This window comes from Hetaerina americana, unplaced genomic scaffold, assembly GCF_022747635.1.
Source record: "Hetaerina americana unplaced genomic scaffold, ioHetAmer1.1.p SCAF_19, whole genome shotgun sequence".
Lineage (NCBI taxonomy): Eukaryota > Metazoa > Arthropoda > Insecta > Odonata > Calopterygidae > Hetaerina > Hetaerina americana.
Window position 1 is genome coordinate 8,787,162 of NW_027286752.1, and position 25,653 is coordinate 8,812,814.

A 25,653-nucleotide genomic window follows, 5' to 3' on the forward strand; every position below is an offset into this window, starting at 1 on the left:
TATGCCACAACAACACATGCAGGCACAACAGATAGCATGTGCTGATTGGAGCTGCTGATAGTACAGCCCAGCATGTCTCAAAGGGATGAAAATCAATCAATGACCCAAAGAGTTTTTTCCAGTTATTGATGCCATTTGCCAAGAACTTTCCAGAAAAACAATTGAAAAAATGGTCGAGGCCCATGGAACCTCTGACTAAAATCCATTGGTTTAATCAGGTAAATGTGCTTTTTTCCTTTCAACTGCAGTCATTTCACAAGCGCTAATTTACAAATAATGCTTAAATGTGACGTAAAAGAGTATTTAATGCCACCTAAGTTCTATATTTTGATGCCAAAATTACTTTTCTCATAGCTCTAACTTCCACTTTAAAGAATAGGATGACACGAAAATTTTCGTGAAGAATTTCGGCAATTCATAATCCATTAACTTTCAGGAAATAACATCAAAACATATTTTTGGGGTGTAATGTAAATATATGTGTCATATGCTGTATTTCTTCCAATCTAGGTGCCCGTGAATTCAAAACACACCCAATTTTTAAAACCCCAAAACAGAAAAAAAAGGTTGAAAGGCGATTCTAAGATGAAACATACGAGGGTCATCCGGAAAGTAGTACCCGTTCGTGCCGCATGAAGTGCTGACGACGCGAGTAGCCGCTGGACGAGGTCAGATAGCTTCAGTGGCTTGTCTGCCTTCTCTGAGCCAAGTTGCGTGACGCTAGCATTGCCTGTGTTGTTTCTGTGATTGTTTACAATGTTTAAAAAAATTGAGAACGCCGCCAGTTGTGAAGTGAGGGCAGTGATTAAATTCCTCAATGCAAGAAACGTTCGCCCATGTGATATTCATCGCCAATTAAAGGAGGTGTATGGAGACAATGTAATGGACGAGTCGTCTGTTCGGCGGTGGTGTCGCAACTTCAACATGGGGAGGGGGAACACACACGACGATGAGCGTTCGGGGAGACCGTCTGTCATTACAGACCAACTGGTGAGCTCAGTTGACGAATTCGTGAGGAACGATCGGCGCGTCACAATTGATGACATCTGTGAGCATTTTCCCAATGTTTCTCGAACAATTGTTCATGAAATTGTTAAACACCATCTGCATTATGCAAAAATTTGTGCAAGATGGGTCCCTCGCGTATCTCAATGAGCTGGCGGCGAAGGACTATGCAGCAGGAATACAGAAACTTGTCACACGTTATGACAAATGCCTTAATTTGCTTGGAGATTATGTTGAGAAGTAGTTTAAAGTATCCTCTTTCAAATAAAATTTTTTATGTTTGTTAATATTTACTTTTGTGTCTTTATTTCACGAACGGGTACTACTTTCCGGATGACCCTCTTATTTAGAGCAGTAACAGGCATTGACTCTTAAGGGTTCCCTTGGTTAGCGTTAAGTGGTGACCCATGTTTCAGGGGATTACCAGGGATTAGCAAGTGGTCATTTCTCTGAATTGGGGTTGGACATTTGAACATGCGCAAAACATGTACAAAGGAACGGAAAAGAGTGAGAATAATTGTACCATAATTCTTCCCAAGTGGGTGATGCCACGATTTTTGTTGCTCAGGGACTCTTGAAATGTTGGACTATGTAATCCATTCAGATAGCTTCCTGAGAGCAGGCCGATTGAGCATTGGTAAAGAACGGAGACGTGGTGTTTGTCAGCAAGAATCGTACACCATGAAGTTATATTGTTCATGGTAGAAAATGGGAACAAAAGAGCAGCTGCAAGATTTGGTGTAAATGAGTGCAGTGTACGACAATGTTCTCAAAAAAACACTGCTATTTTTGCATTCAAGTCTTCGCAAAAGAGGTTCACAGGGCCAAAACGTGGAAGATTCCCTGAAGTTGATGCAGCAGTTTTGGAATATTTCGACATGAGGCAGAGTGGTGGACTTTTGGTGAGCTACTACCTACTACGACAGGAAGCCAACAACAAAGCAAGATCTTTGGACATCCCTCGCACACAATTTTGGGCCAGTCAAGGATGAGCAGGTCAATTCATATGATGACCATGGCCAGCATTGTGACAGCTAACATCAATTTGTTAGAAGCCCCCGGCAGACTTCTAACAGAAATTGTCTTACCAAAAACACGTAATAGATATTTGAAAGAAAGGGAATTTCATGCCAGGACAGATGGCTAATGCCAATGAGATGGTAATTTACTTAGATATGCTGCCAAATTTCATGCTTGAGAGGCCAAAAAAGTTCTCCTGAAGACAACAGGGCATGAAAAACTATGAATGACAGTGATGTTAGCCACTACATCCGACAGTCGCAAGTTGCTGCTATTTCTTATCTTAAAAAGAAAAATGATGCCGAAAGGAAAGGTGATCCTGAAAGATGTCATCGTTCGGGCCCAAGAAAAAGGCTGGATGACAGAAGACTGACTGATTAAACACCATGTGGGGATGCAGATCAGGTAACTGTTTGAATCAGACCTCTATGCTTCTACTGGACTCTTTCAAAGGCTATCTTACAGATGCTGGGAAAGATAAAACCAGAAGGATGAAGTCAGAACTTGTGGTCATTCCTGCAGGAATGACATCTGTTCTTCAACCGATGGATGTCGGCATTAATAAGCCATTCAAGGACCGACTCCAAGAACAGTACATTTCATGGTCGTCTGCACTTGAGTGTGAGTTAACTGGTACGGGAAAAATCAAACTAGCTTCTCCTAACAAAGTCTCATGATGGGATTCTGTGGCTTGGAGAACCCTGTCGGAAAGGATCGTGAAGACTTTCAAGAATTGCTGTACAAGCAACAAGATGGACATCAAAGATGTGTTCCTTTGAGAGAAGGACGATGAAGACGTTTTTGCTGACGAGGATGATGAAAGTAAGTATGTGTTTTCATTACCCATAGGTTGTAACTCCATCTATCCCTTCCTACAGCTTCACAAGTGTTTATATTCACCTTGTTTTCCATTTAGATGCTGAGGGGGAGGTGAGTGATTCGACCATCACTTCAGACTAGGATGACGATAATTAAGGGGATTACCTAACATTGCATCAAAACAATGAATCAAAACAACCTAAACAATAACATTATCTTGTACCAACTTTTCCATTGTTCTGTTTTTGCTTAAGTACTAATACAAATAAAATTGAATTGCTAAATTTAAAAAATGAGCAGCTAAATGTATATTAACATTTATCCATTGAAGAATCCCTGAAATATATCATAACTGGCCTATGCCTTTCAACTGCCCTGTTTCTTTTTTCTGAAGCAAAGTTTATGTATTTAACTATAAAAATATAATGAGTTTAAATGCAATATTGTTCGACAATCTTCTCTCTTACGATCCCATGAGAGGTTATTGTCATTTTAACTTTTAATGCAACATTAGTTTCTGTTATTATTTAGATATTTTCAAAATTTGTATTAAAAATAACCATATTCTATACCGTTACAAAACTGTCATACTAATTAAGGTTGAACACCCGTGGACTTATTAAGCAAGATAGAATGTATGCATGCATTAGAAGGGGGTGATATCCCTGTCAGCCCAATGTGTATTAAGTTTCATGGCAATGTGAGATTAACTAAACATGCCACAGAGCATTATTTTTAGATTTGGGAATTTTTCTAGGAATACTTCCAACGAAATATTTTAACTCTGTTGCTTACAAATGACTCAAAACAGAAATATTATCAAAATTTATAATCATGATAACCATTTTCTATGCCTGATGCAGGAAAAAATATGAGCATTTTTTTGGTGAATCAGGTTGTGCAGGAAAAATTATACCAGAGTGCCCCTGGCCCATAAGATGCCGGTTGATTATAGAGCACATATTGGAGTAAAAAAGAGAATCTTATGGGTCAGGAAATATGGTATAACAAATAAAGGCGTGCAGAAAAATGCTATAAAATAATGCTTTTTCCATTGACCATGCATTACAGAATTTGAAATATTCAGCAATGTTTTACAAACAGAGAGCTGTATTTTTGTTTCCAGAGTTAGGCCCTAATCATAAATCAAGTTTATACTAAAAAATCATCGGACATGCCATGGAATGATCCTCCAATCAGAATAAAGTTACCATGCATGTGATATTTAAAAGCAAACTGAATTACCTGAGTATCATTTTGAGCCTAAATATTTCTAAACTTTTTACAGTATCTTGTTGATTAGGTACCCTTGATACTAAAGACTTGCATGCTTTAATGATTGCTGAAATAGCATCATTTTTTGATTCGTTCTTTGCTTCCTTTTTTAGTTCGTCATCTGTAAGATCATATAAAATTACTGGCACCATTTCCTGAAAAGTAATAATAACAAAAATTTAAAAAAATTACAGGTATTAACTGCAGGTTCATACAAGATAATAAACTTTACTCACAATAATAGGCATTAGATATTTTTCTATTGTAGGTACAGTCAACATTTCATAACATAGCCCAAATGGTCGGATAAGAGCATAAATCACAGGCACAGTGAGATTTTTTCCACTTTGGAATCTTTCTCGCAATATCTGGAAGCCACCAAGGTTGCCAAACCTGAAATTTGAAAAAAATAGACATTTAAGAATGATGTACTTAAAAAAGAATTTTATAATGAAAAAGAGCAGTAGTTGCCAATACACACACACCTAAAAATAAAACTAAGGTCAAGGTCATCTATGGTGACCCTTTCTCAGGATTTTTAAAGAAAAAAAAGGTTATTTTAAGAAGTACTTCTACATTTTCAATTCATCAACATAAACATTATTGAATGTTGGTAATAAAGAATCGGTGACAGTTACGGCAGTCCTGTGCAGTTCCAAAGCTATCAAATTACAGTGATTTTCTTTCCCCTCATCTTTCTCTAATACAGGACAATGCATGTCAGTTCTAAGCATCTTCACAACTATAGTTGCATTGACGCACCATCTTTCAGGACACTTGAGCGAGGTCATTTGGTTCCTGAAATACATGTACATTTTCTGTCGGTAATTTCTCGTCACTTAAGTGTAAACACGTGCACATCTATTATGGCACAACATTTTCCTTTTTTCCTTCAAGTTAATGATTGTGAATTTCAGTTGACGCCAGAACTTTCATGGCACCCACAGGTGGCAACGGAAAAGGAACTGGCCCACCTGTTTAATGTTGAAAGCGGCAGTTGAGCATCTAGTTTCTCTCTTGAAAGTAGAGGTGGACAGTGCAGTAAATAAACCCTTCTATAGTTGGACCAGCCCCAAACATGCAACCCATGACTCAAGATTTTGTGACATCAGGGAAGGGCTCGATTGAATCTCATACAATTATATGATGTAACAATTTTGAATCCAGACCCCATCCATAATAAATACTCTAAGAATTTTCACTGTCTCATAATCTCTGGTAACACAGCCACAATAATCAATCCAAAGCTTTATCTGAGGGGTAAAAGTATCACCTTTCTTTAGTCCTGCATAACATGTAAACCTTAGAGTGAGGGGCAAGCTCCTTTCTGCGCTACCTGTAGTTTCCCAAAAAGACAGAAAAATCATCTATTCAATCATGTTTTATAGCTCTTGCAGGTCTAACGCATGTAGGCTGTCTTATAAATTCTTTGTAATTCCTTACAAGTAAATTAATGGTTCACTTGAATAGTTTCTCAACATAATGTTTTATTCTGAATACTATACTTTTCCAGAATCCCTAATTTGTGCTGAATTCTTTGTAATTCAACATTTTTTATCTTTCCACCACCTAAGAAAAAGGCCTATTAACTAATATTGAGCATGAATATTATCTACCATGAAAAAATTCATGACAGTTTGGGACAATCTAATTCATCAAGAAGATTGTGATCATCGATCTGTTTCAAATGAATAGTTCCAAAAGACAACCCATTTAATGTAGGGTGACTCAACCACTCAAAAGGACAGCGTATACATTATCTTCCAGGTAGAATAAAAAATGACAGACTAACAATTTAACTCCATGGGCTAACTCATCATTTGAGCATAAGCTGCAAACAAAAATCTATTATTCAACTACACATGAATGAAGGAATAGGAAAAATTGAAGAGCAACATGCTTGCTGACTCCATTATATAAAACTGTGTAATATTAAAGCATAATGCACAGCGTTAGATAAGTATAGTTCAGGTTACAAACAAACAAAAAAAATAATTTGTAGTTATAATGCCCCAAAGAGATCTGATATTTCTTCAAAATACATATACGTTATAAATGCACTTTGCCTTTGACTGGTACAAAAATAGACCACATAGCTTTTCCAATATTACGTAGAATAGAGCACCAATGCAACCACATCTAAGATATAATATGCCCTTGATAATTTAATTCGCTCTATTTATAACTTAAAATGTTAACAATATGATGGTAAAAAAACTGATTTCAGATAGTGATGTCTTGAATTCCACAAATCTCCCAGACTCAATACCAATGGACTGTCAAAACTTCGGGGGCAGAATGACATTTTAAAGTTTATCCAGCTAACAGCAAATTAAGGAAATCATAATTTGCACCATCATTACACATGAGGAGAGGAGGGACCATGTTTGTGAAAAAGTCAAAGTATGCAGGAGAGGTGGATGCAGATGATTTAAATTGGGTATGGAAAGCTAAAAACCACGACAGAAGGGAGAACCATTAGGCAGACAAGGCATGAAGGACAGGAATGCTGGATGGAACAAAAGGTAGAAATGATGCACAAATGAAGAAGAGGTTAGTGTAGTTTAGATGTGAAAGGTTGATTTATATATTTATTTTTGATTATTTTGAGTGCATTACTATGAGGGTATTTTGTTGTAGCATATGAACAATTATTTTTGAAGAAATTATTTTTGTTTCCTGGAATTTTTTGAAATATCCTGTTTTCTCAAAGGTAATGAAATTCTAATACTTCCTAACTGCCTCAAACAAAAGAATTCCTGAGAATAAACATCAACCATTAGCTTAATAATCATCAAAATTCTAGGCATGGATGCGGAATGTCTCACTTAAAACAGTATGCTCCCACTTGGCATCCCTGCAGAAAAATAATAATTGCCTTTACTCAGAAGATTGTCATGCTTTCAATTAATCAATTTTTAGCACGCTCGATTTGCTACAGATCTAATTAAAACATTAAAAGAAGAAAATGGAAGGTATTGTTTTCTGTGAAAAAAAATAAACACAATCAAACCCTTGCCTGCAGAGGAGGTTTTAATGAACCCTAATTTATGATTCCTGTATTAAATTGCTCTAGCACTTTAATTGACATTGCCTTGTAAAATTAAACATGCTGAAATAGCATATCTAGATAGATGAAAAATGCTTTACTGTGGAAGACATGATGTGAAAATATTCTCATGTATAACTTATAGAAACACTTCACAGACATATTGAATTCGTTTTGTATTTCTGTATTCATTTCGAAATTATAACGCTACAGTGGAAATTGCAATTTCTCTCCATTATGGAGAGTTCCACAAAGTTAAACCTGAAATTATATTGTTTATTAATTTGTTTGAATTTCCGATTCTCAAGCATACCGATTAAATTTAAAAGAGTGACAGTATATTTAAAGTAAATATTCATCACCAGATGAGCATATTGGTTATCAACTAATGAGAACGTTCAAATATATAATGCAAAAAAGCTCTTAACTTTAGTGTATCATTAAAATTCATAAATAAAATGCACCATAAACCTTTTTTCAAAAGAATGGTTAAACTTCTCCAAATCTGATCTCATGTACAATTATTGTTTCTATTCCTCTCAGTGGCATATACACGAGACAAAATGAAAATGACCTGGGTATCCTTAATTATAGATACATATATGAACATGATTACCTATTAATCAAGTCAACAAGCCATCCCTTGGGTCCTCTCGTGTCCATTGCAGGTCTTGCAAACAAATCTTCATCTCTGATTGGTACACCAGGTGGAACAGTAACAGAAGGTCTAGCTACATTGAAAGTATGGAACCTAAAAAAAATCAATTCTTGTCAGCCATTATTCATACTATAAATGAGAGATGATGTTATGGATGAATGAAGAAAAAATAGGCAGATACATTTAATTTTATGAAACAATTCTGCTTGGTCTATAGTAACATTTTTGTGAAAAAATTTAAGCTAGACAAACTTAATTTAACGATGCACAAAAGGTATTTCCAGTCAAATTTGCAACTTTTGGTCATCAATTTTAATATATGCCTCATAACATTCAAGATATATTATGGTCATTTAAATAGGAAATAAATTCACATAAACATAACCCCATTCATTAATTATAGTATCATCACTTTCAATGGCTATTATGTTTTATGATAAAAAAATAACAATACTCACTTATTCCCTGGGTTGAAGACCATTGCCAGAAGATCAAGTAGAGGAAACCAATCCTGATTTAGCTTCACAACGCACAGTTCAACCAATCGTTCACAGTTTTGATTGATACATTGATGTATATTGAGTTTCCAGCTGTTGACAGCTTCATCAGTCAAAATCTTCGTAAAGGATACAGTAAGTCCTTCACGAAAAAACCGCTGACAAGCTTCACTCCTGACATCCAATCCTACAAATTGATTGGAAATTGGAATAAATTATTCTGCACCAGACACGATGTATCACCCGAATATAATGAAAATACACAAACCTTTTCGGCAAAGGTCTATTGACGCTTGCAGTAAAACTTCTAGTTCTTGATCAGGAAGAACAGGAACCACCCAGCGGGCATTTGATATCTTTTCTTCCAGCATTGCTAATTTAGCATGAGGAAAATCAGGTTCCCCTACTTCGTCTTCAGCTTCCAAACTTACTCCACTGCTGACTCCAGACTCTGCCTCAGTTCCAACAATACCCGGAGTTTCGGGCAATATGCTACTATTACCACTCTGAAAGACATACACACATGATTTCATTCATTTGCAGAAAAAATACCGTAATAAGCAATGCATTACGCAGAAAAATTTGGGACTGGTTTTCGGTTAATTTTCTGCAATAATTTGTACAAACTCTGGTGTTTTGCATGATACATTATCAACGGTAACACCAATTTCGTTTGCTAAACCCCTGACTCTTAAGGAAACTATCTTACACGAATGAAATGGTTTCTTGAAAAGTCATACGCAGAGGTATGTTAATACAGAGTATTTCCCATGCAAATCACACTAAAATTAGGAAAATACTGGCTAAATGTTAATGAAAACAAAACAATTTTTTTTTTAGCTTTTACCATGCAAAACATTCTTTGTAGGCACTAACCTGTGTATTCTGCGTCGTCGTCTGTCCATCGGGAGGCTCCGTGAGGACGCCTTGTCCTCCTCTTCTCGTGTCTATCGTCATTGTTCTTCAATCAATTCTCAACATAAGACTTTCTAGGACTTATCGAACCAATAAAACAAACTTCAAGTGGACTTCTTGCGTCAGCTACATTATCTGCAAATAATACCAACCAACCGTTACCATGTTTCAAATTATTTTCAGGAGTCCAAATGCCTATTAATGCTACACATTATTTTCACGACATTGCCTATGTAACTGTTAGAAGTTGGTCTCAATACATTTCTTTAAGATCGGTATCCCAATTATGAGTCATGGCATTGCCGTCTTGAAATCAATACTAGGGCAGAGTTCAGCGATCTTTGATTGGCATAATTATAACATGGTAAACCAACATTCTAATTTATATTTTTATTGGGATTATCAATTATTTTATTCATAAGAAATACAGAAGTTCCTCGACATCACGGACGTCAAATTGCAGAGTCCAGCCTACTGGTATTTGGAGACTCAATCGAACGAACTGATACGTAGTACACACAATAAAGCAACATATTATGGACCCATCAAAGGTTATCATCTGCTCTAAATTCACATTTATCTGACATAAGACTAAAAATAAATTGAAAAGTTTAAAGAAGAAATTATACGTCGTTGGTGAAGTTCGACGTGTTTACACCTTTCAATCAAGCTCACCTGGCACTGAAAACTGTTATCACTCAGCATAACCTACAAATCAATTTATAATTAAAATCTATTCCTTTGTCCAAGCCTTTATCGGAACTTATATAGCTGAACTTAATCAAATATCAGAAAGATTCATCAGCCGGGCAACACACAAAATGGCGACTGTTTGCAGTATTCGCTCATGATAGGGAGGGACTACGGGAGGAGCGAGAACTACAAGACCTACGGACGTCAGTATTCACGCCCAGCGTGTATCTTATCAACTAAAGCTATATAAGCAGAAAGAATATTGGTGGCATCATGCGAGATATTATGAATGGCTGTCAATGAATATATGCTTTAATGGACTAAAAGACCAACCTCTACGTGTGGATCGGATCCTTAAACCACTTGACGTAAACTGCACACGCACAGTAAACACCATACACCGGTGACATGGGCGTAATAATATTCTCCTTGACTACACCATTAAATTATTGGAAAAACACAAATGACGACGGCTATTAAAATGCTGGCTACGTAACCTATTTACCTTTTATTTTTACGTTGTGTTTTTTGGTCCCGCTGATTGCCAGTAAACTTAATTGATTCAGAACTATTTTTTGGTGACTACCATCAGCTGTAGTTGATTCGGAACTGGAAGTCACGTTAACGTCTGAATGAGATGTTTAAAATCCAATGATGACTGAGCAAGATATTGGTTTCAAAATACATCAAATTATTTTAAATGAGATATGATGAAATGAAACTTCGTTTAATGTACTTCTTTTGCGGTTAATGATCTAATTACGACTGTTTCAAAACAATTGCAATTAAGACCGCGCTGAAGTTGAGTTTCGGCAATGTGATAAATAGGGAGAATCACTGGATTCATATTCATGGAATAGTTGCGTATTTTTGTAGTTGAATATACCAGATAATAACTGGATATAAATTGTCATTATGCCTCCGTATATAAAAGTGCCATCTTTATACATAATATGCGTAAATAATTTTACAAAAATATTACACGAGTACGTTTTCAGTGAGAGTAAGGAAAATATAAGTAAACTAAGAACATTGGTTCAGTCGTCACTTCATGCCGGTATAAAGCAACATTTGGTCGAAATTGCGACTAGAAATTATAAAAACACCATCTTTGTTTTGTTTGATTTGCTGGAAATACTCTTGGATCGGTACACTACGAGACTAAACACAATTGACGAAGATAATCGTCTGTGGTTGTCGGAATGTGCCGGGTTATTTTCAAGATTGGAGCAATGTCAGGCAATAGGTCTCGAGGAACTCAGCGTTCGTGTACAACTTGATCCGAGAAATGACCTGGAAAAAGTTTCTAGCATGAACGCTTCCTTTTATCGCACGTTGCGGCAAATGACCCATTTAAAAGTACTGGTGCTTCGTAGCGTATGTGACAACGAAATTCTTCGCTTGTTAGGAAGAAACTGCCCTCATCTGGAATATCTGGATTTAACATCATCCTGGCTCGTAGATGATAAAGGTATTCGGCAGCTTCTGCTTCTTGATCCTGATTCGAATAATTATGAGTCTGGGGGAGAGTGCTCATGGCTAGAGTTGGATAGTTTAGAGCAGCGAAATGCCTGCTGCTTAACACTGAGAGAGGTGCGAATTCAAGACACGAATACCTCTCTCTCAGTAGTTCTACTGCTGCTAATGTTGGTTTCACATCTTCGTTCCCTCGGTGGATTCATATATTATCGAAATGTTGGCGATGCCATTGTGAGAATGGCCTCGAAATTCCCATCCTTAAAACTTGCCTTGGCTGAACTTTGGGACACATGCCTTCCTCCAGAAAAAGCGGAAATCATAGGACGAACCGCTCCCAACCTGACGGTCCTCTACACTCGCGCTGACCATCTTTCCAATGTGTGCGCTCCCACATTCCCTTATTTGACGTCCCTTACGGTCGACTTCGACTTTCATAATCAGTCTCATTTAATGGAAGCCTATCTTAAGTTCCGAGGTCGTTGTCTCCGGAAATTGGCATTGGTGGATCAGACCTATTCAGTGTCATTGTCCATGCTGAGTAAATATTGCTCATCACTGTCTGAATTGAGTGCAAAAGTATGCGGAGGAAGTCGATGGGGAACGAGGAATTCGAAAGGTTGGTCCACTCTTCTTATGAAATGAATTTGTAAGATTTGAATTCTTATGTTTATAATAAGTGTTAAATTCATCAGTGTTATGTTTATCTGCATTTATGGTATTTTTCTAGCTAGTATTTCCGTTATTGGTACAAGTGAATGCTGGGTGTGAACCAAGTAATTACACAACGTATTGGTATTTATTTTTTTATCGACCATATGTTCTCCAATTTAGGTAGCAAACCTTTGTTGCCATCTTTGCAAACTGCTCGTCTGAGATTGGGATCAAATCATTCATTGCGCGCAGTTTTGGGAGGCTGTCCAGAGTTGTGCCACTTGGACTTGACACCAGAGGATGCAGATGACATTAGTCGCTCTGGAGTCCGGATGTTTATTGTTGTTGGCCACGGTTATGAAAGGGAAAACCAAGATGAAGGGTCAGATGCTGAAGATGAAGAAGGTCAGTTTAATTGTTGTGTCGTATTGTGAATTGTATATCTAATGTATTTTTGTTTGCTTTCATCTGTTGGTGTTGGCTCACCAGCAATCAGTCTTTAGGTGTATTACACTCCCACTCTGGAATGAAATACACCCAGAGAGGTCTTGAGTCGGAAATATTATCTGAAGGATTGATGATCTTAGATATATTTGTTTTATTTTTTCGAAGCCCTACATTAGCATTCTGCTAGGCTCTGATTGTGCCCCTAATGACACCATTCAAGTTCAGTCTGAGCACTATGCCAGATTTTATTCTGCTGTCACTGATAGTTCATTAGGCATGTGTGTATGTATATGTTGAGTGGTCTGTAAATAAAATCCTCTACCTATATCCTTCGCCCTGTATAAATTCCAGGATACTCCTCAACATCAGATGCAGTTTGCTATGGAAAGTAATAATAATATATTTTATGTGCAGAATGTAAAGATATAAGGAACATCAAGGATTGATGCCAAAGTCATTTATCAAAATAATACAATTTGTCATTGTAGTAATATTGTTACAGAAAAAATAATGAATTTAAGAGGCAAGTGTCCCTGAAGCGATTAAAACATTTGGGTTGTAAAAAGCCTTTCACTTATAGTTGAAACAAAGAGGTGCTAATGGAGACCTCAAGTTACATGGGAAGTTAATTATATGCCTGGAGAGCAATATATTCAGACCACAAGCAGGTTTCCTGGTTTGGAAGAAGGTACATGAAGGCCACCTTGTTGCCTAGGACTATACTTATGAATTCATGAGTAATCCACCAATTAATGAAAATTAGATTTAACTAAAGCTTGGCAGTCAATGTATGGAATCAAGGAATAGGTGGTGTTCTAAGATTTATGAACAATAGCCTACTCAGGGTTTGACAAGTTTCATTAAATGTTGACCTTCTGGCTCACTTTAAAATATTAAAAATATTCAAGGATTGGGGTGAAGGATTCCCAGCTGAATGCTATACAGAAGATGGACATGAAGTTTAAAAAAAGGGGGAAAGACTCTCCTTATTATTCCTAGTAGCACCTTAAAATCCTCCTTAAGAAAAATAGTGTATGGCCTCACCTTGGTAAAATTATGAAATGGCATCAGTGGTGGTGGGGTAACATCCTCACCTGGCCAACCAAATGCCGCGGGTTTGATTCCTGCAGAGGTGGATTTTCCCCCACCAAGAGCTTAGATGTTTGGCGTTGTCATTATTTCATGTTTATAGTCCAATGTAAAAGGCTATAAACCTGACTGTTTTCTGATTAGCTCTGAATACAAAAATTGTAAATCTTCAGGGCCCTAGATAAACCATTTACCACAATATCTAAGGTCAAAAGTAACCTTAAATATGGAAGGTTCCCATAAGCACTTAGGAGAGTATAATGTTTACAATAACAAAGATAGCCACCACAAAAATAATTAACCAAACAGCTGATAACGTTGACAGTCTCAGGCAAAACTTTACCCAGAAAAACACAGAATTAGCGTTAAATCACACCTTCTCAAATGGATATTAACCATAAACACAGTAATCAACTCAAAGGTCAGATTTGTAGGTAATTGTAGAGTTCACCCAGTACTAAGCCCGACGGTATGTGAAATTCACGCATCAGGGTAGGGGGGCTGGCCAGTTCCTTTCCCTGTGCCGGTTACGATTTCCCAGGAAAATCTGGTACCTGAAAAATCACATAGCTTGGGTGGAGCTGCAGGTGCTCCAAGAGGCTTGCCCGGGAATTGAACCCAGGCCCTCCGGTCAGTAGTCCGACGCTCTACCCCTGGACTACAACAACCCACAAATGGATATTGAGCTGATATTTATTATTTTTTCCCCAGATTCCATTTATAGCTATAAAATTTTGTTTATTTTATATTTGATCATTTATATTAGCTTTTGTTAGTCAAATGCTTCTTATTGGGGTGTGTAAATCAAATTTTTGAATTGTCTTTGAACTATGTGTTTACAATTACTTTGGGAACTGAGCTTCATGTTTCCTGGTATCCAAACCAAAGGTGTGCCTTCTAGGGAGACTGCTGAAACTTGATGTTCCCATGTCACTTTATTTTGGATGAATGCAATGCCAAGTACTACCAACAGTTCATTGAAATCTCATGATAAAGCAATGCCATGGGCCCTGTGGAGAGTCACCTGAGACCACCAGTAATGTTTTGTTTTATGAAATGATTATGAGGTTATTTATTATAAGATTATCTACAGGGCAAGGTAGTTTTTTGGATGGACACAACTACCAATTAAATATTTTGTGACTCCTAACAAAACACAATCCAGTAACCTATTCTACATGAAGTCCCTCTTCATCACCGAGTACTTCCTTCCTCCCTTCTTCTCATCCAACATCCCTATCCTGTTCCTTCCCTTTCCTCGTTTGCTTAACATTCTCCCCTCAATTACAGTCTTCAACATCCCGCTGCCGGTCAATACCCCATTCATCCACTTTTCCTGCCTCCATAGGATTGCTCCCAACAAACCCCTCTCTTCGCCCACCATACCAAGTACTTCCTCGTTTGTTTTCTTCTCTGTCCATTTCACCTTCTCCATCCTTCTCCTCACCCACATTTCAAAAGCCTCCAATCTACGTCTATCCTCCTGCTTCAATGACCACGTTTCCGTGCCGTACACAGCTACGCTCCAAATCAAAGTTTTTATGAGTCTTTTCTTAATATCCTTAATCAAAGTCCCTGTCATCAACTCCCTCCTCCTTGTGAAAGCTTCTTCGCCTAGCGCAATTTGTCTCCTTACGTCCCTACTACTTTAACCGTGTTGGTCCCAAACAATCTAAGGAACATAAACTCTTCTATGTGCTCCAGTTTTTGCCCTCCTATTTTAATGTTTAACTTAGCCTTTTTCTTTCTAGAAAATCGCATAACCTTTGTTTTAATAATATTGATTCTCACCCCATATCTGTCGCACTGAATTTCCAATTCACTCAGCAATGCTTGCAGCCCCTTGGCTGACTGACAAGCTAAAGCTTGGTTATGAGGTTATTCCTTAATAAATACTATATTCATGGATATGGGTTGTCTGGGAAGATTACCTCAATGATTCCCCAGTAGACATTTGAGTATTGAAGTTATAATGCTAGTGTGTAGAACAGTGGTTTTAAAAATATATCATAATTATGTCCTTGCAGTTTACCTGGTTGATTGACGCCAAACTGCTAACAGGTGTTCAGTCTCAAATTTGACTTGAGAAGTTTTATGATGATCCTTGATAATTTCTCAAAGAAATATCCTTATGAGGATGGAAGAAGGAAATGTGGAGAGGCAGCCTGTAGAAAAAGAGACAGGATAATTTCAGGAAAGAACTTGGGAAAATGAAGGTTTGGCAAAATACCATGCATATACACAACTGAAATTTAGCATAGATTGGGGGACAACTAAATTCTCAAGAGGTCACCCACACCTATGGTATTGTAGCTGCTCCCTGCCTAGTTGTGTTAAGTTTACTCTCCTCCTCATATAACGTGAGCCAGTCCCTCAGTTCTCCATGTATCAGTTATTTTCATTACTTAGTTTTTGTTTCTCTAGAAAGAGTGGGCTTTTTGAATAGCTTAAAATATCATCATAACTGTTGCCTTGAAAAGATCAAAAGAAAGGAAAAACATTGAAAATGAAGCAGGAGGTAGACATTCTACAAAAGGTGTACACATGTGTATGAGAACTTTCTCAATAAGAAGTTATTCACCCTTCAAATTTTTCAGTTTTAGGCCTTTATCATTTATATTTACGGCACCTAATTGTGTGACCTGATTGCTGTTTAATGCAATCCTTTCATATATGAAACATGAGTATACAGTTTTCAATATTTCCCCAACCTCAGTTTTGCGTTAATATCAATGTTACATATTTTATCACTGGTCCCATCTAAAATATACGTTTGAGATTTCGTAGTAATATTGATTTGAGTTAAGAAAATTCCTAGAGAATACTTTCAGGTCTTGAGAGGTTCACACAATCTCTGGCTTGATTTAAAATTGTACCGCAGCAAACTGGTGCTCACTCACCTTGGGAGCCAATTTCAGTATGAAAGTCTGTAAATGAATGCCACGTGAAAATCTTTTAATGTCATTGGTAACTTAAATCAGTTTATGTTCTTGATTGCACGGCACATTCACATATGCCGAAAAAGTGAAGTAGTGGCACAGTCACAAGTGAATTATCATGGTGGATTATCAATCTGAGGCTTTGATTATAGAAGCTCTCCAAACTTTTTTATTCCTTCATTCCATCATAGCTCCTAGGGCTGAGACCATCCATCACCTTCTCGTAGCTCGTCCTTGGTCTTATTCTATGATTTTTCCAGTCTCTGTCGTTTTGGTCTTCAATGAATTATCATTCCTCAGGATGTGCCCAGTTACTACCCCCCCCCCTTGATTTATAGGCGTTCTCCATAATCATATCTTTTCACCGACTCTTGGTTGTAATTTTGAGTATGTTACATCAGTTCATTTTATTTTCAACATTCTTCTCTAGCATTGCTTTTCTTTCACCTCCGATCTTGTTTTCCCTGCCACTCCAATGTCCATGTCCAAAGCCATGGGGAGGTATTATCCATGCATAAGTTTCAGTGAATCTACTCCTTATTTCTATGCTAGTGGTATTATTTTCGGAGGATAGTTTGCTGTGAGCATTAGCCATTTCTCTTCTGCTTAATATGTCCCTTTACTTCTTCCTATGCCAGTGATCTTGCTGTCTAAATAAAATTCTTGCATTTTTTGTAACAATCCTTTCCCTAGCCTTACCTGGAAATTATCTTCCCTACTTTGACTGCAGACCATTACCTTAGTGTGAACCTTTTGTTACCAGTATGTTGTACTTTTCATCCAATTCCCCATAGTGCTTAGTATCTTTGTCACATCTTCTTTCCCAGCATATATACACCATCTGTTAATTCCAGCATCCTAATTCATTATTATTTTATATTTGTACGGCGCCTCGTGTCTTTTCCTCGATTTCATTAATGACCTTCTAAATGTGCATATTAAATATCAAGAGCTATAATGAGTAGCCCAGTCTTATTTTTCTTTGTTTTATAAATACCACTACAGCCAGACTGAACTTTGGTTTGTGTCTGCAGATGATGAAAATGATTTCAACACTGGGGTACTGTATAAAAGAAGGTCTACTTACACTTTGTGAAAACAGTTGTATGAGATTGAATATTAAAATGGTCCTGTTGCAAAGAGTTTTTCGCATCAGTGGGAATCTTGCAGTGTCACTCAATCAATACTTAAAGAGTAATAGTGAGTGATAATGATTTGGGTTATTGATCAAAGCATCCTAGATTTTTCTGTGTATGAAACCATGTACAATCATGTTAGTTTGATTTCCCGGGCACTAAAACAGTGCGGGATACTTAAGCTATCACTAGGAAAGGAACTGGCCCTCTTACCCGGAATTGTCGAATTAAGAGATAAGGCAGCATGAAGGAATAGGGGTAGCACCAATGTTAAAGGCTGTCCCCCCTTCCTGATAATACTACTGGTTTGCATGTATGAAGTCTGTCCAGAAAGGATCCAGCCATGCAATATTCTGAGAAAAATAGCCTCCCTAGAACAATGAGGCCTTGGTCTCCTTGGGATCTGCCACACTTATCCCAGCATCTCTTCAACTTTTCAAAACAATCGGCAGGCCTTTTTCAGAAAGGTCATCAGCTGCCTCATTGCAATCTTTTTTATCTCATAATCGAAAATTTTGTGCTGCAGTTGCAGGGGACTTGCTCCAAGCCACAAAAAATGACCCTGGTTTTCTGGAAAAGGTCATAACTGTAGATAAGTCCTGGGTCTACAGCTTTGACCCTGAAATAAAAGCCCAGTTTTCCATACATTTGGTTGATAAGAGATTGGTTGAGAAAGGGTTGGGAGATTGATATGTATGTTTTACAGCTGAAGAGCCAACTAAAATGAGAATTTGTTCTAATTTCTACTTTTTCCTAAGTACAAGGTCCTTGCGCTATGCTAAGAGTAATGGCCTTTCATCATAAAATGTCAGTCTTTGAAATTGAATTGAAATAAGTTGTCAAAGAATTTACATAAAGAATGGGAGAATTCAGAATGCTCATTTTGTTACTGATTATGTATGGAAAATTCACTGCATAATAATTGTGTGCTTGGTACCAAAAAGCCATGAGATATACATATATACATGATCATCATCATAAAAGTCAAATACCCTATTAAAGGTAGGTTTTTGATGGTCCCTAACAACCATTATTCTTATCTCAATAGTTTCAGCCTCAACTTTGTGGAAGTTCATTTTAATAAATGAAAAAGAAAAACTTTGTTCCAATCCACCACTTTATTTCAGTTACGACTAGTTTCGACGCTACGGCGTCGTTGTACCTGAGGATGACGCCGTAGCGTCGAAACTAGTCGTAACTGAAATAAAGTGGTGGGTTGGAACAAAGTTTTTCTTTTTCATTTATTACCATTATTCTTCTTCATTCTTTTTGCACTATACCCACCTTCATATCATCCAAAAAGCCTGTTCTCATCCTTCCACTGCCCCTTATACATACATTCTCTCTTTATCACCACCTTCAATATACCTCTATCTCCCAGTATGTCTGCCTACCACTCTTTCTGCCCTCTCCAGTTTTCACATAGCAACTTCCTCTCTTCCCCCACCATATTTAAAACTTCAATATTTGTCTTCCCTCCTACCCGACTTGCATTCTCCATTCTTTGCAATGCCTAAATCCAAAAGCCTCCAATATATACTCATCCTCTTGTCTTAAAAACCAGGTTTTGGATCTATAGTGTTATGCTCAAGGCAGAATCAAAATATGTATTGCATTTTCCACTAATGGAAAACTTAATTTCATGAGTGTTTTGGCTCATAGAGCCTTACCTTATGACTTTAAATCATCAGGCTCCTAATTAAAGGCTTCCCTTCCTTTTTCAAATCTTTTTCATGCTAACCTTGTTCTTTTCTTGTATATACAGGTACATACCAGTGAAAAGACAACCCCAACGCAATATGTATTGCATTTTCCACTAATGGAAAACTTAATTTCATGAGTGTTTTGGCTCATAGAGCCTTACCTTATGACTTTAAATCATCAGGCTCCTAATTAAAGGCTTCCCTTCCTTTTTCAAATCTTTTTCATGCTAACCTTGTTCTTTTCTTGTATATACAGGTACATACCAGTGAAAAGACAACCCCATCTTATTTCCCAGCCTATTACTGCCCATCCCAATTCTCCCTTTATTACCCTTACCTTTGCTGTCTGATTTATCTACAGGTTTTGAATTAGTCACCTCCTATCTCTCCAGTCTATCCCATATTCCAATATGCAAAGACATTCAGATTATATTGTATACTTATCTACTAATGTACTCATTGGTGCTATGGCTTCACATGTTCCTCTCCTCTTTCCAAATCCCAAATGAGCTTTTGCCTAGACAATTGTCTGTGCTGTTATGTAGCCTTCTACTGATGATTCGAAGAGCTAACATTCATGCGTATGAAATTAGACTTATTGATGTATAGTCCTCACACAGTACCACTTCACTTGGGTTGAAGATTAAAATTGATCGAGGAAATCTTCTGGCAAAATTTGCATTATCTGCTCACAACAATACATATATTTAAATTCAAGGTTTTAGCGTTGGAAAATAATTCACAGTTATATGCTAATTGAAACTTTTTTACGTTTTGTGGAAAAAATGTGTATACAGCATGTACATTGACTAGTTCGGAAATCGATAAGAGCGTAAAGATGAAAGCATCAACACCGTTGTGGTGTTCCTCACGACCTTATATTTATCCTGGATGTTTTCGGGATTTGACGGGACCCTTTGTGTGAAATTCTAAGCATGCAAATATTCTTTCGGTCTTTCCAGGCTGACCGGACTCATTTTGCTCCCGTTGCGACAAGGCTCAGCCTATTTATTTTCACGACCATAGAACTACCCACACATTTAATCACGATCGATTGTAGAATAGCTACGGCCTTGTGAAAATATGCTACCCTTCCAAATATCTAGTCTCTTGTCGTAGACACTTTAATTTTGAAAACTTTAATATTGTTTACATAATTTATCGCGAAGATGAAATATGCGAAGTTACTCTATTCCACAGGGATCTAAATGATGAATGATATCTGGAAGAAGACAATCATCTGGCATGTGCATTCTAATTTTTATCGAGTACCAGCGTCTCGAGACTTAATTGTTAAATCGTTTTTTTAATTGTCGCTAGCAATGTCAACTTTAAATTTTAAATAAATCTCTCAGGGTAATAATATATATGTATACATTTTCCCGTAAATGACCATATTAATTTTGTCGGTCGGTTATTTCTGCTTTCTCCCACCTTTGAGATTATCGTTCAACGAAACTGAATCAACTGCATTGATTCGCTTCATTTATACGACTGCATTCCTGTTGCGAATTGACCGTGGGAACCAGTGTGATATTATTATTATACACACACTTAGTTCTTTGATCTGAAGACATTGTAAAATTAGTGTCTTGCATTTCCTGGGTCTGGCCCTCGTTGAAGTCTCGCCGGGAAACGTTTGGATGCTGTCCGTTGGTTATCTTGAGCGTTTTAGGATTTTATTTTCAAGACACCGACGTCAGCTGTATCTTTTCCGAGGAGACTGAGGGGGGAGGGCAGATTTTTTCGCCCGGATGATGCCAAGTGACGATGACTGTTCCGAATTTTTGCTTGCACCGCACATAGACAGTTTAAGCTCTCGGAAAAACAGGACCACCGAGCAAGCGTCATCTTGCTTCATCAGCATCAAGCAAAGTGGCGGGAGGATGAAGACGCGGCCGATGTGTGTCTCTGGGAGTTTCCACACCCATGAGACTAATTCTCTCGTATCAGTACCGATGTAATTAATAAATTTGTTAATTTTAAATTTTAGTTTGCGTAGTTAACCAGTTAATTCCGGGGAAAACGGCTGTACAACTTGACTTTTCCACGATAACAACACATTTTACTGTCAAAGAGAATACTGGGCTCATCAGAAATTGTGTTGGTGTCTGACACCCTTGAGTGGCATTGTCATGAAGCTACTTTATCATGATGAGGTCCTCGGCTGTTCCTTTTAGATGGCCTACCTTGCCAGTTTCTTGAGATATCAGTAAGAGAAGAGTGGTCTGAATTTTTGTCTACACGGCAAAATTGCTGTTTATACCCTAGGAAAAATGTTCCCTTAGAGCAAGCAAGTGGCTTGAACAGAGCCAAGAAATTCTTCAATACACATGAATTAGTCGACCATTAACTTCTTTCTTCCGCATTGCCACCACTTTTTATCATTCATTTTGTCAACATACTATTATTATTATACTGTGATCGTATTTCTGTTTTTTTATTATAGTTTAGATAGGTGAAGTTTTGCTGCAGATGTAGTCCCTTTGTGTTTATAATCAAATCTCTATATTACCGAAAGAAAAATGAATTTCTTATTGCTTAGGTCAGCATCATCTGCTATTGAAGTTCAAATGCTCCTTACCAAGTGTCATAAGTTATATTACATTGTGACCATGGTGCTACTTCTCACAGATATTGAAAATTACATAGGTAATGAGGAACGTAAGGAGGTACAGGGGACAGGGAGGTCCAGTGTACCTCAGTGGACACTGAGAAAAAATGAATTTTGAAAAATTTGTTGCAATCTTAAGGTAATTTCATATAGCTCTCAGGCAACATAACTACACAGTCTTTTTGCATATAAAACCCAATCCTAACCGCTGGGACCACAGATTTTATTCATTAAACTAAAAGATTGTTATAAAGTTCTCTGTTTCTAGGTCTCCTCATATCTACATAGATAATTTTTTAGGATCAAATGAGTTTGTTGAAAGCATATAATTTTTAAATTGTGTTTCTATGAATCATATTTTACATTCCTTCTTTTTTCTTACTCTTGTTGCTTTTTTAAGGTAAGTTAAATGGTGATAAGTACCCTTGGGGAAGTATACATTTAATGCATAACTATGGGTATTTTTTAAATCTTTTCATAAGCTCCTGACTCAGAAGATGACAACCCTAATGAAGAAGATGATGTTGATGATTTTGGCATTGATGACTCTGCCATTGTCAAGGGATTGGCACTGAATCCAAATCCAATACTGACATCCTTGGTCATCCGTAAGGAGTGGGCATGTGGCAGCGTGGGCCTTCGGGCCCTCATACACTCCTGCCCTAGACTGAGGTCGGTGGGTGATTTGTACCTTTGGCAAGGGCTCTCTGGTGGGGAGGAGGAGGTTGCCGCACTTGCCTTAGAGGCCCTGGAAAACAACTGGGATCTATCCCTTGTGTACCGTGGGATAACATATCCCAAAAGGAGAGGTTTTCCTCTTTGGAGGCCCCCAACAGATTCTCCTGATGACATATTCGATGATGAAGATGATGAGGATGATTGCGGTAAAGGTTAGACTGTACTTTGGAAACTGTACTGCATGATAAAAAATCATTCTCCTTCATTAATCTATGTCTATGTAGTGCACATTTAAACAGACTCATACTGTAAGCATTCGTTTGATTGCTTCCAAGTTAGGTGCCCATTCATCACATAATATCACATTTTTTCCTTTATATTCTTCTTGTTTGTTTATTATTTACTGAAGCATCACTTGTGCAAATCAATTTCTTGTTCTTTAAGTTAAAGATGAGTAAATACTCCGAGGTTTTTGCTGGTTTAAAAATTCATTGAACAACGTTAATTAGAATATGATGAATTTTTGTCTATGGTTATCTCTTTCATTCACTGTCTTCACTGGTTTGCATACATATCCTCTATGATATTTTTTAAACTATCAAATAAGGAGAGGAAATGGACAACCATTGGTGGTTGTGTAAGACGACTGAGCTTAAATAATATTTTTTGTAATCCAATGTAATCATTTTGCAATGTTCTCTAAAGAATTGTGTTGGAGTTGTTTTAACTAATATATTTTTAATACAGTTAGATGTTTTAAATACTTGTTAATAGGGATTGTATGATATCATTTTTCACATTGAATTGTAATTGTAAAATAAATTTTTGTTTGAGGCTTGTTTTGAACAGAAATTTTCAATAGTCTAATTATTAGTGTGATTTCAGTCAATGTAATAGTTTCAATGTTTTCAGTTGTTTAAACTTAGAAATAATATACATTACCTTCAGGACTGTATGGAGCATTTCACTGGCCAAGGACCACTTCTATAATTTAGTTACTTTTGAATTTCATAAAATAAGACTTTAATTTAGTGCCAAATGATAATAGAATATATTATTTGGATTTTAATTTAGAAGTTAATCACTTATACATTTAGAAACTTTTTATAACCGCAATTGTTTTAATACCAGTTCAAGATGAGCACTTAGGAGGCAGTACAGAATGTACAGTAAATAATTTTCATCTACCATCCATCCTTGTGGCTGCTAGTTTAATATATATATATGTATATGTATTTATGTATGCATGTATGTATATATCTATGAAAAATAGCAGCCACAAGAATGGATGGTAGATGAAATGAAATATGTGGGTGTCCATTTTGACCAAAGGCAGATTTTTACCCCTTCAATTCATTCAAAAGAATTATTTTCTGCGGTTTCTTTTCTTACACCTTGGCCAGAACTCAGTCATTGACCATTGGTTAAGTGCAATTCATTAAAGCCTCTCTGTAATTTATCTTATTTTTATTCCTTTCGGAAATAAGATTAGTGATTTTCAATGAAATTCATTTAAGTTTGAGTTGTATAAAGTGAATTGTTGGCTGTGCATCATAATGTATTGATAATAGTTAATATGTAGTACTGTGTATATGTGATTACTGAACTTTTTTTATCAAGACATGATTTTTATAGATAATATTTGTAATAAAAATAAACAAATAATTAAGGGTGATCTTATGAAATATAGCCTTGGCTAATAATTAAGTGTCTGATGGCTTTGTTCTTGTCTCTTTTTGGTGCTGCTATTAGCACAAATATTTTGTATGTAAATATTAATGCTGCAGAATTCATGCCTTATTTTAAATAGCAGTGAGGTTAAAATTTTCTTATGACATATTATAACAAATTTTTAGTGATTGTACAGCAAGTGCATTGCATTCATGTAAATTTAAATGAATTAAGTGGAAAAACTTTTTCAATACAAAACCATTATTTGTTGTAAATAATGATTTTCAGGTTGTTATTTCATTTGTGAATATTAAGTATTACTTATAAGATGTAATAGGAGCTGTGAATGAATAGTTACCATTTATAATTCATGGTAAAAACTGGAGAACTAGTCAAAGCAGTATTGTCTTAAAAGTGAGTTTCATAGTATCATTTATAGCGAGATGGCATTAAATTCTTGTCATCTATGGATTCAGATATTTTAATCATCCAAAACTGTTATGGGGGATTTAGAGATCAGTTTATACTCAAGCATTTAGCCGCATAAAAGCATGCCGTCTAGCCACAGTAAAGCTTATTACTGTTTAGCTGAGACTAAAACTCCCCTAACTATGTACCTTGTTCCAGTTTATGTTTTGATGATTTTTTTATAGTTCTAGTATCAATTAATTTTTAATTATAAACTGATTTTGAGTTGTTTCAATGAGGAATCTTGATGTATTGCTTCCTTTCTCAAAATACTTTTTTCTTTCATGTGAACCATGTTCGAGTCTTAAATTTAAAATGAAACTGCCTACTTATTTTTAATTTTCTTACTGTTTTCTTCATAGTTCAAAATATTGTCATTCATTCTTAGAAAGGTACTTTCATATTTTCAATAAAATGCTTGCCGTTATTGGTATATCATGGAGAGTAATGTAGAAAATATTTTAAGACTGCGATAATGGTGCCATATAGCTACATTTATTTGGTATACAAGTGTAATGAAAAAATATGGATCTAATATTTATGGTGTCAGTCATTTTAGTTTTCTGGACTGCTCAAAGCCCACTCCATCAGTGTACACACACATGTAACCCTCAGGGAAAGAGAATTGAAACGTAGAATTCATACTCTTCTCTCCGGGACACCCAGAATTGGGATTTCTGTTGATGGTTGCAATGTGTTTCAAGTTATTATGACTTAATAATATGAGGTTATCCCCAAGGTTGAAAGTATTAGCTGGTGGAGTATGTTTTCCATTGCTCCTTTGTTAATGTCAAAACAGCTTTTAAAATCCCATGAAATGCCTTTCAGCGCCTATTTTCAAGTTTTC

General features: G+C 36.6%; 2 protein-coding genes across 6 annotated transcripts in view; one reads left to right on the top strand and one right to left on the bottom strand.

Moving 5' to 3' along the window:
• faf (ubiquitin carboxyl-terminal hydrolase-like faf) overlaps positions 1-10,524 on the bottom strand; it is a 94,099-nt gene extending 83,575 nt beyond the window's left edge. For 3 of the 5 annotated variants that reach the window (XM_071584511.1, XM_071584510.1, XM_071584507.1), the window contains exons 1-7: positions 10,265-10,337; positions 9,200-9,373; positions 8,592-8,829; positions 8,285-8,510; positions 7,785-7,919; positions 4,356-4,512; positions 4,090-4,274 (exon numbers count right to left, since the gene is read on the bottom strand). In XM_071584511.1, coding sequence (XP_071440612.1) covers positions 4,090-4,274; positions 4,356-4,512; positions 7,785-7,919; positions 8,285-8,510; positions 8,592-8,829; positions 9,200-9,280 — 1,022 coding nt within the window. In that variant the 5' untranslated portion in view covers positions 9,281-9,373; positions 10,265-10,337. Of the gene's footprint in view, positions 1-4,089; positions 4,275-4,355; positions 4,513-7,784; positions 7,920-8,284; positions 8,511-8,591; positions 8,830-9,199; positions 9,374-9,913; positions 10,044-10,264; positions 10,338-10,436 lie in introns of those variants that run through there. The other 2 variants (XM_071584509.1, XM_071584508.1) reach the window with 2 other exon arrangements.
• A 225-nt stretch (positions 10,525-10,749) lies between these two features.
• Positions 10,750-23,299, top strand: LOC139687279 (uncharacterized). The gene is made up of 3 exons (XM_071584419.1): positions 10,750-12,026; positions 12,242-12,466; positions 22,472-23,299. The coding sequence occupies exons 1-3, from the start codon at positions 10,847-10,849 to the stop codon at positions 22,882-22,884; spliced, it is 1,818 nt and encodes a 605-aa protein (XP_071440520.1). The 5' UTR covers positions 10,750-10,846; the 3' UTR covers positions 22,885-23,299.
• Positions 23,300-25,653: the final 2,354 nt, after the last annotated feature.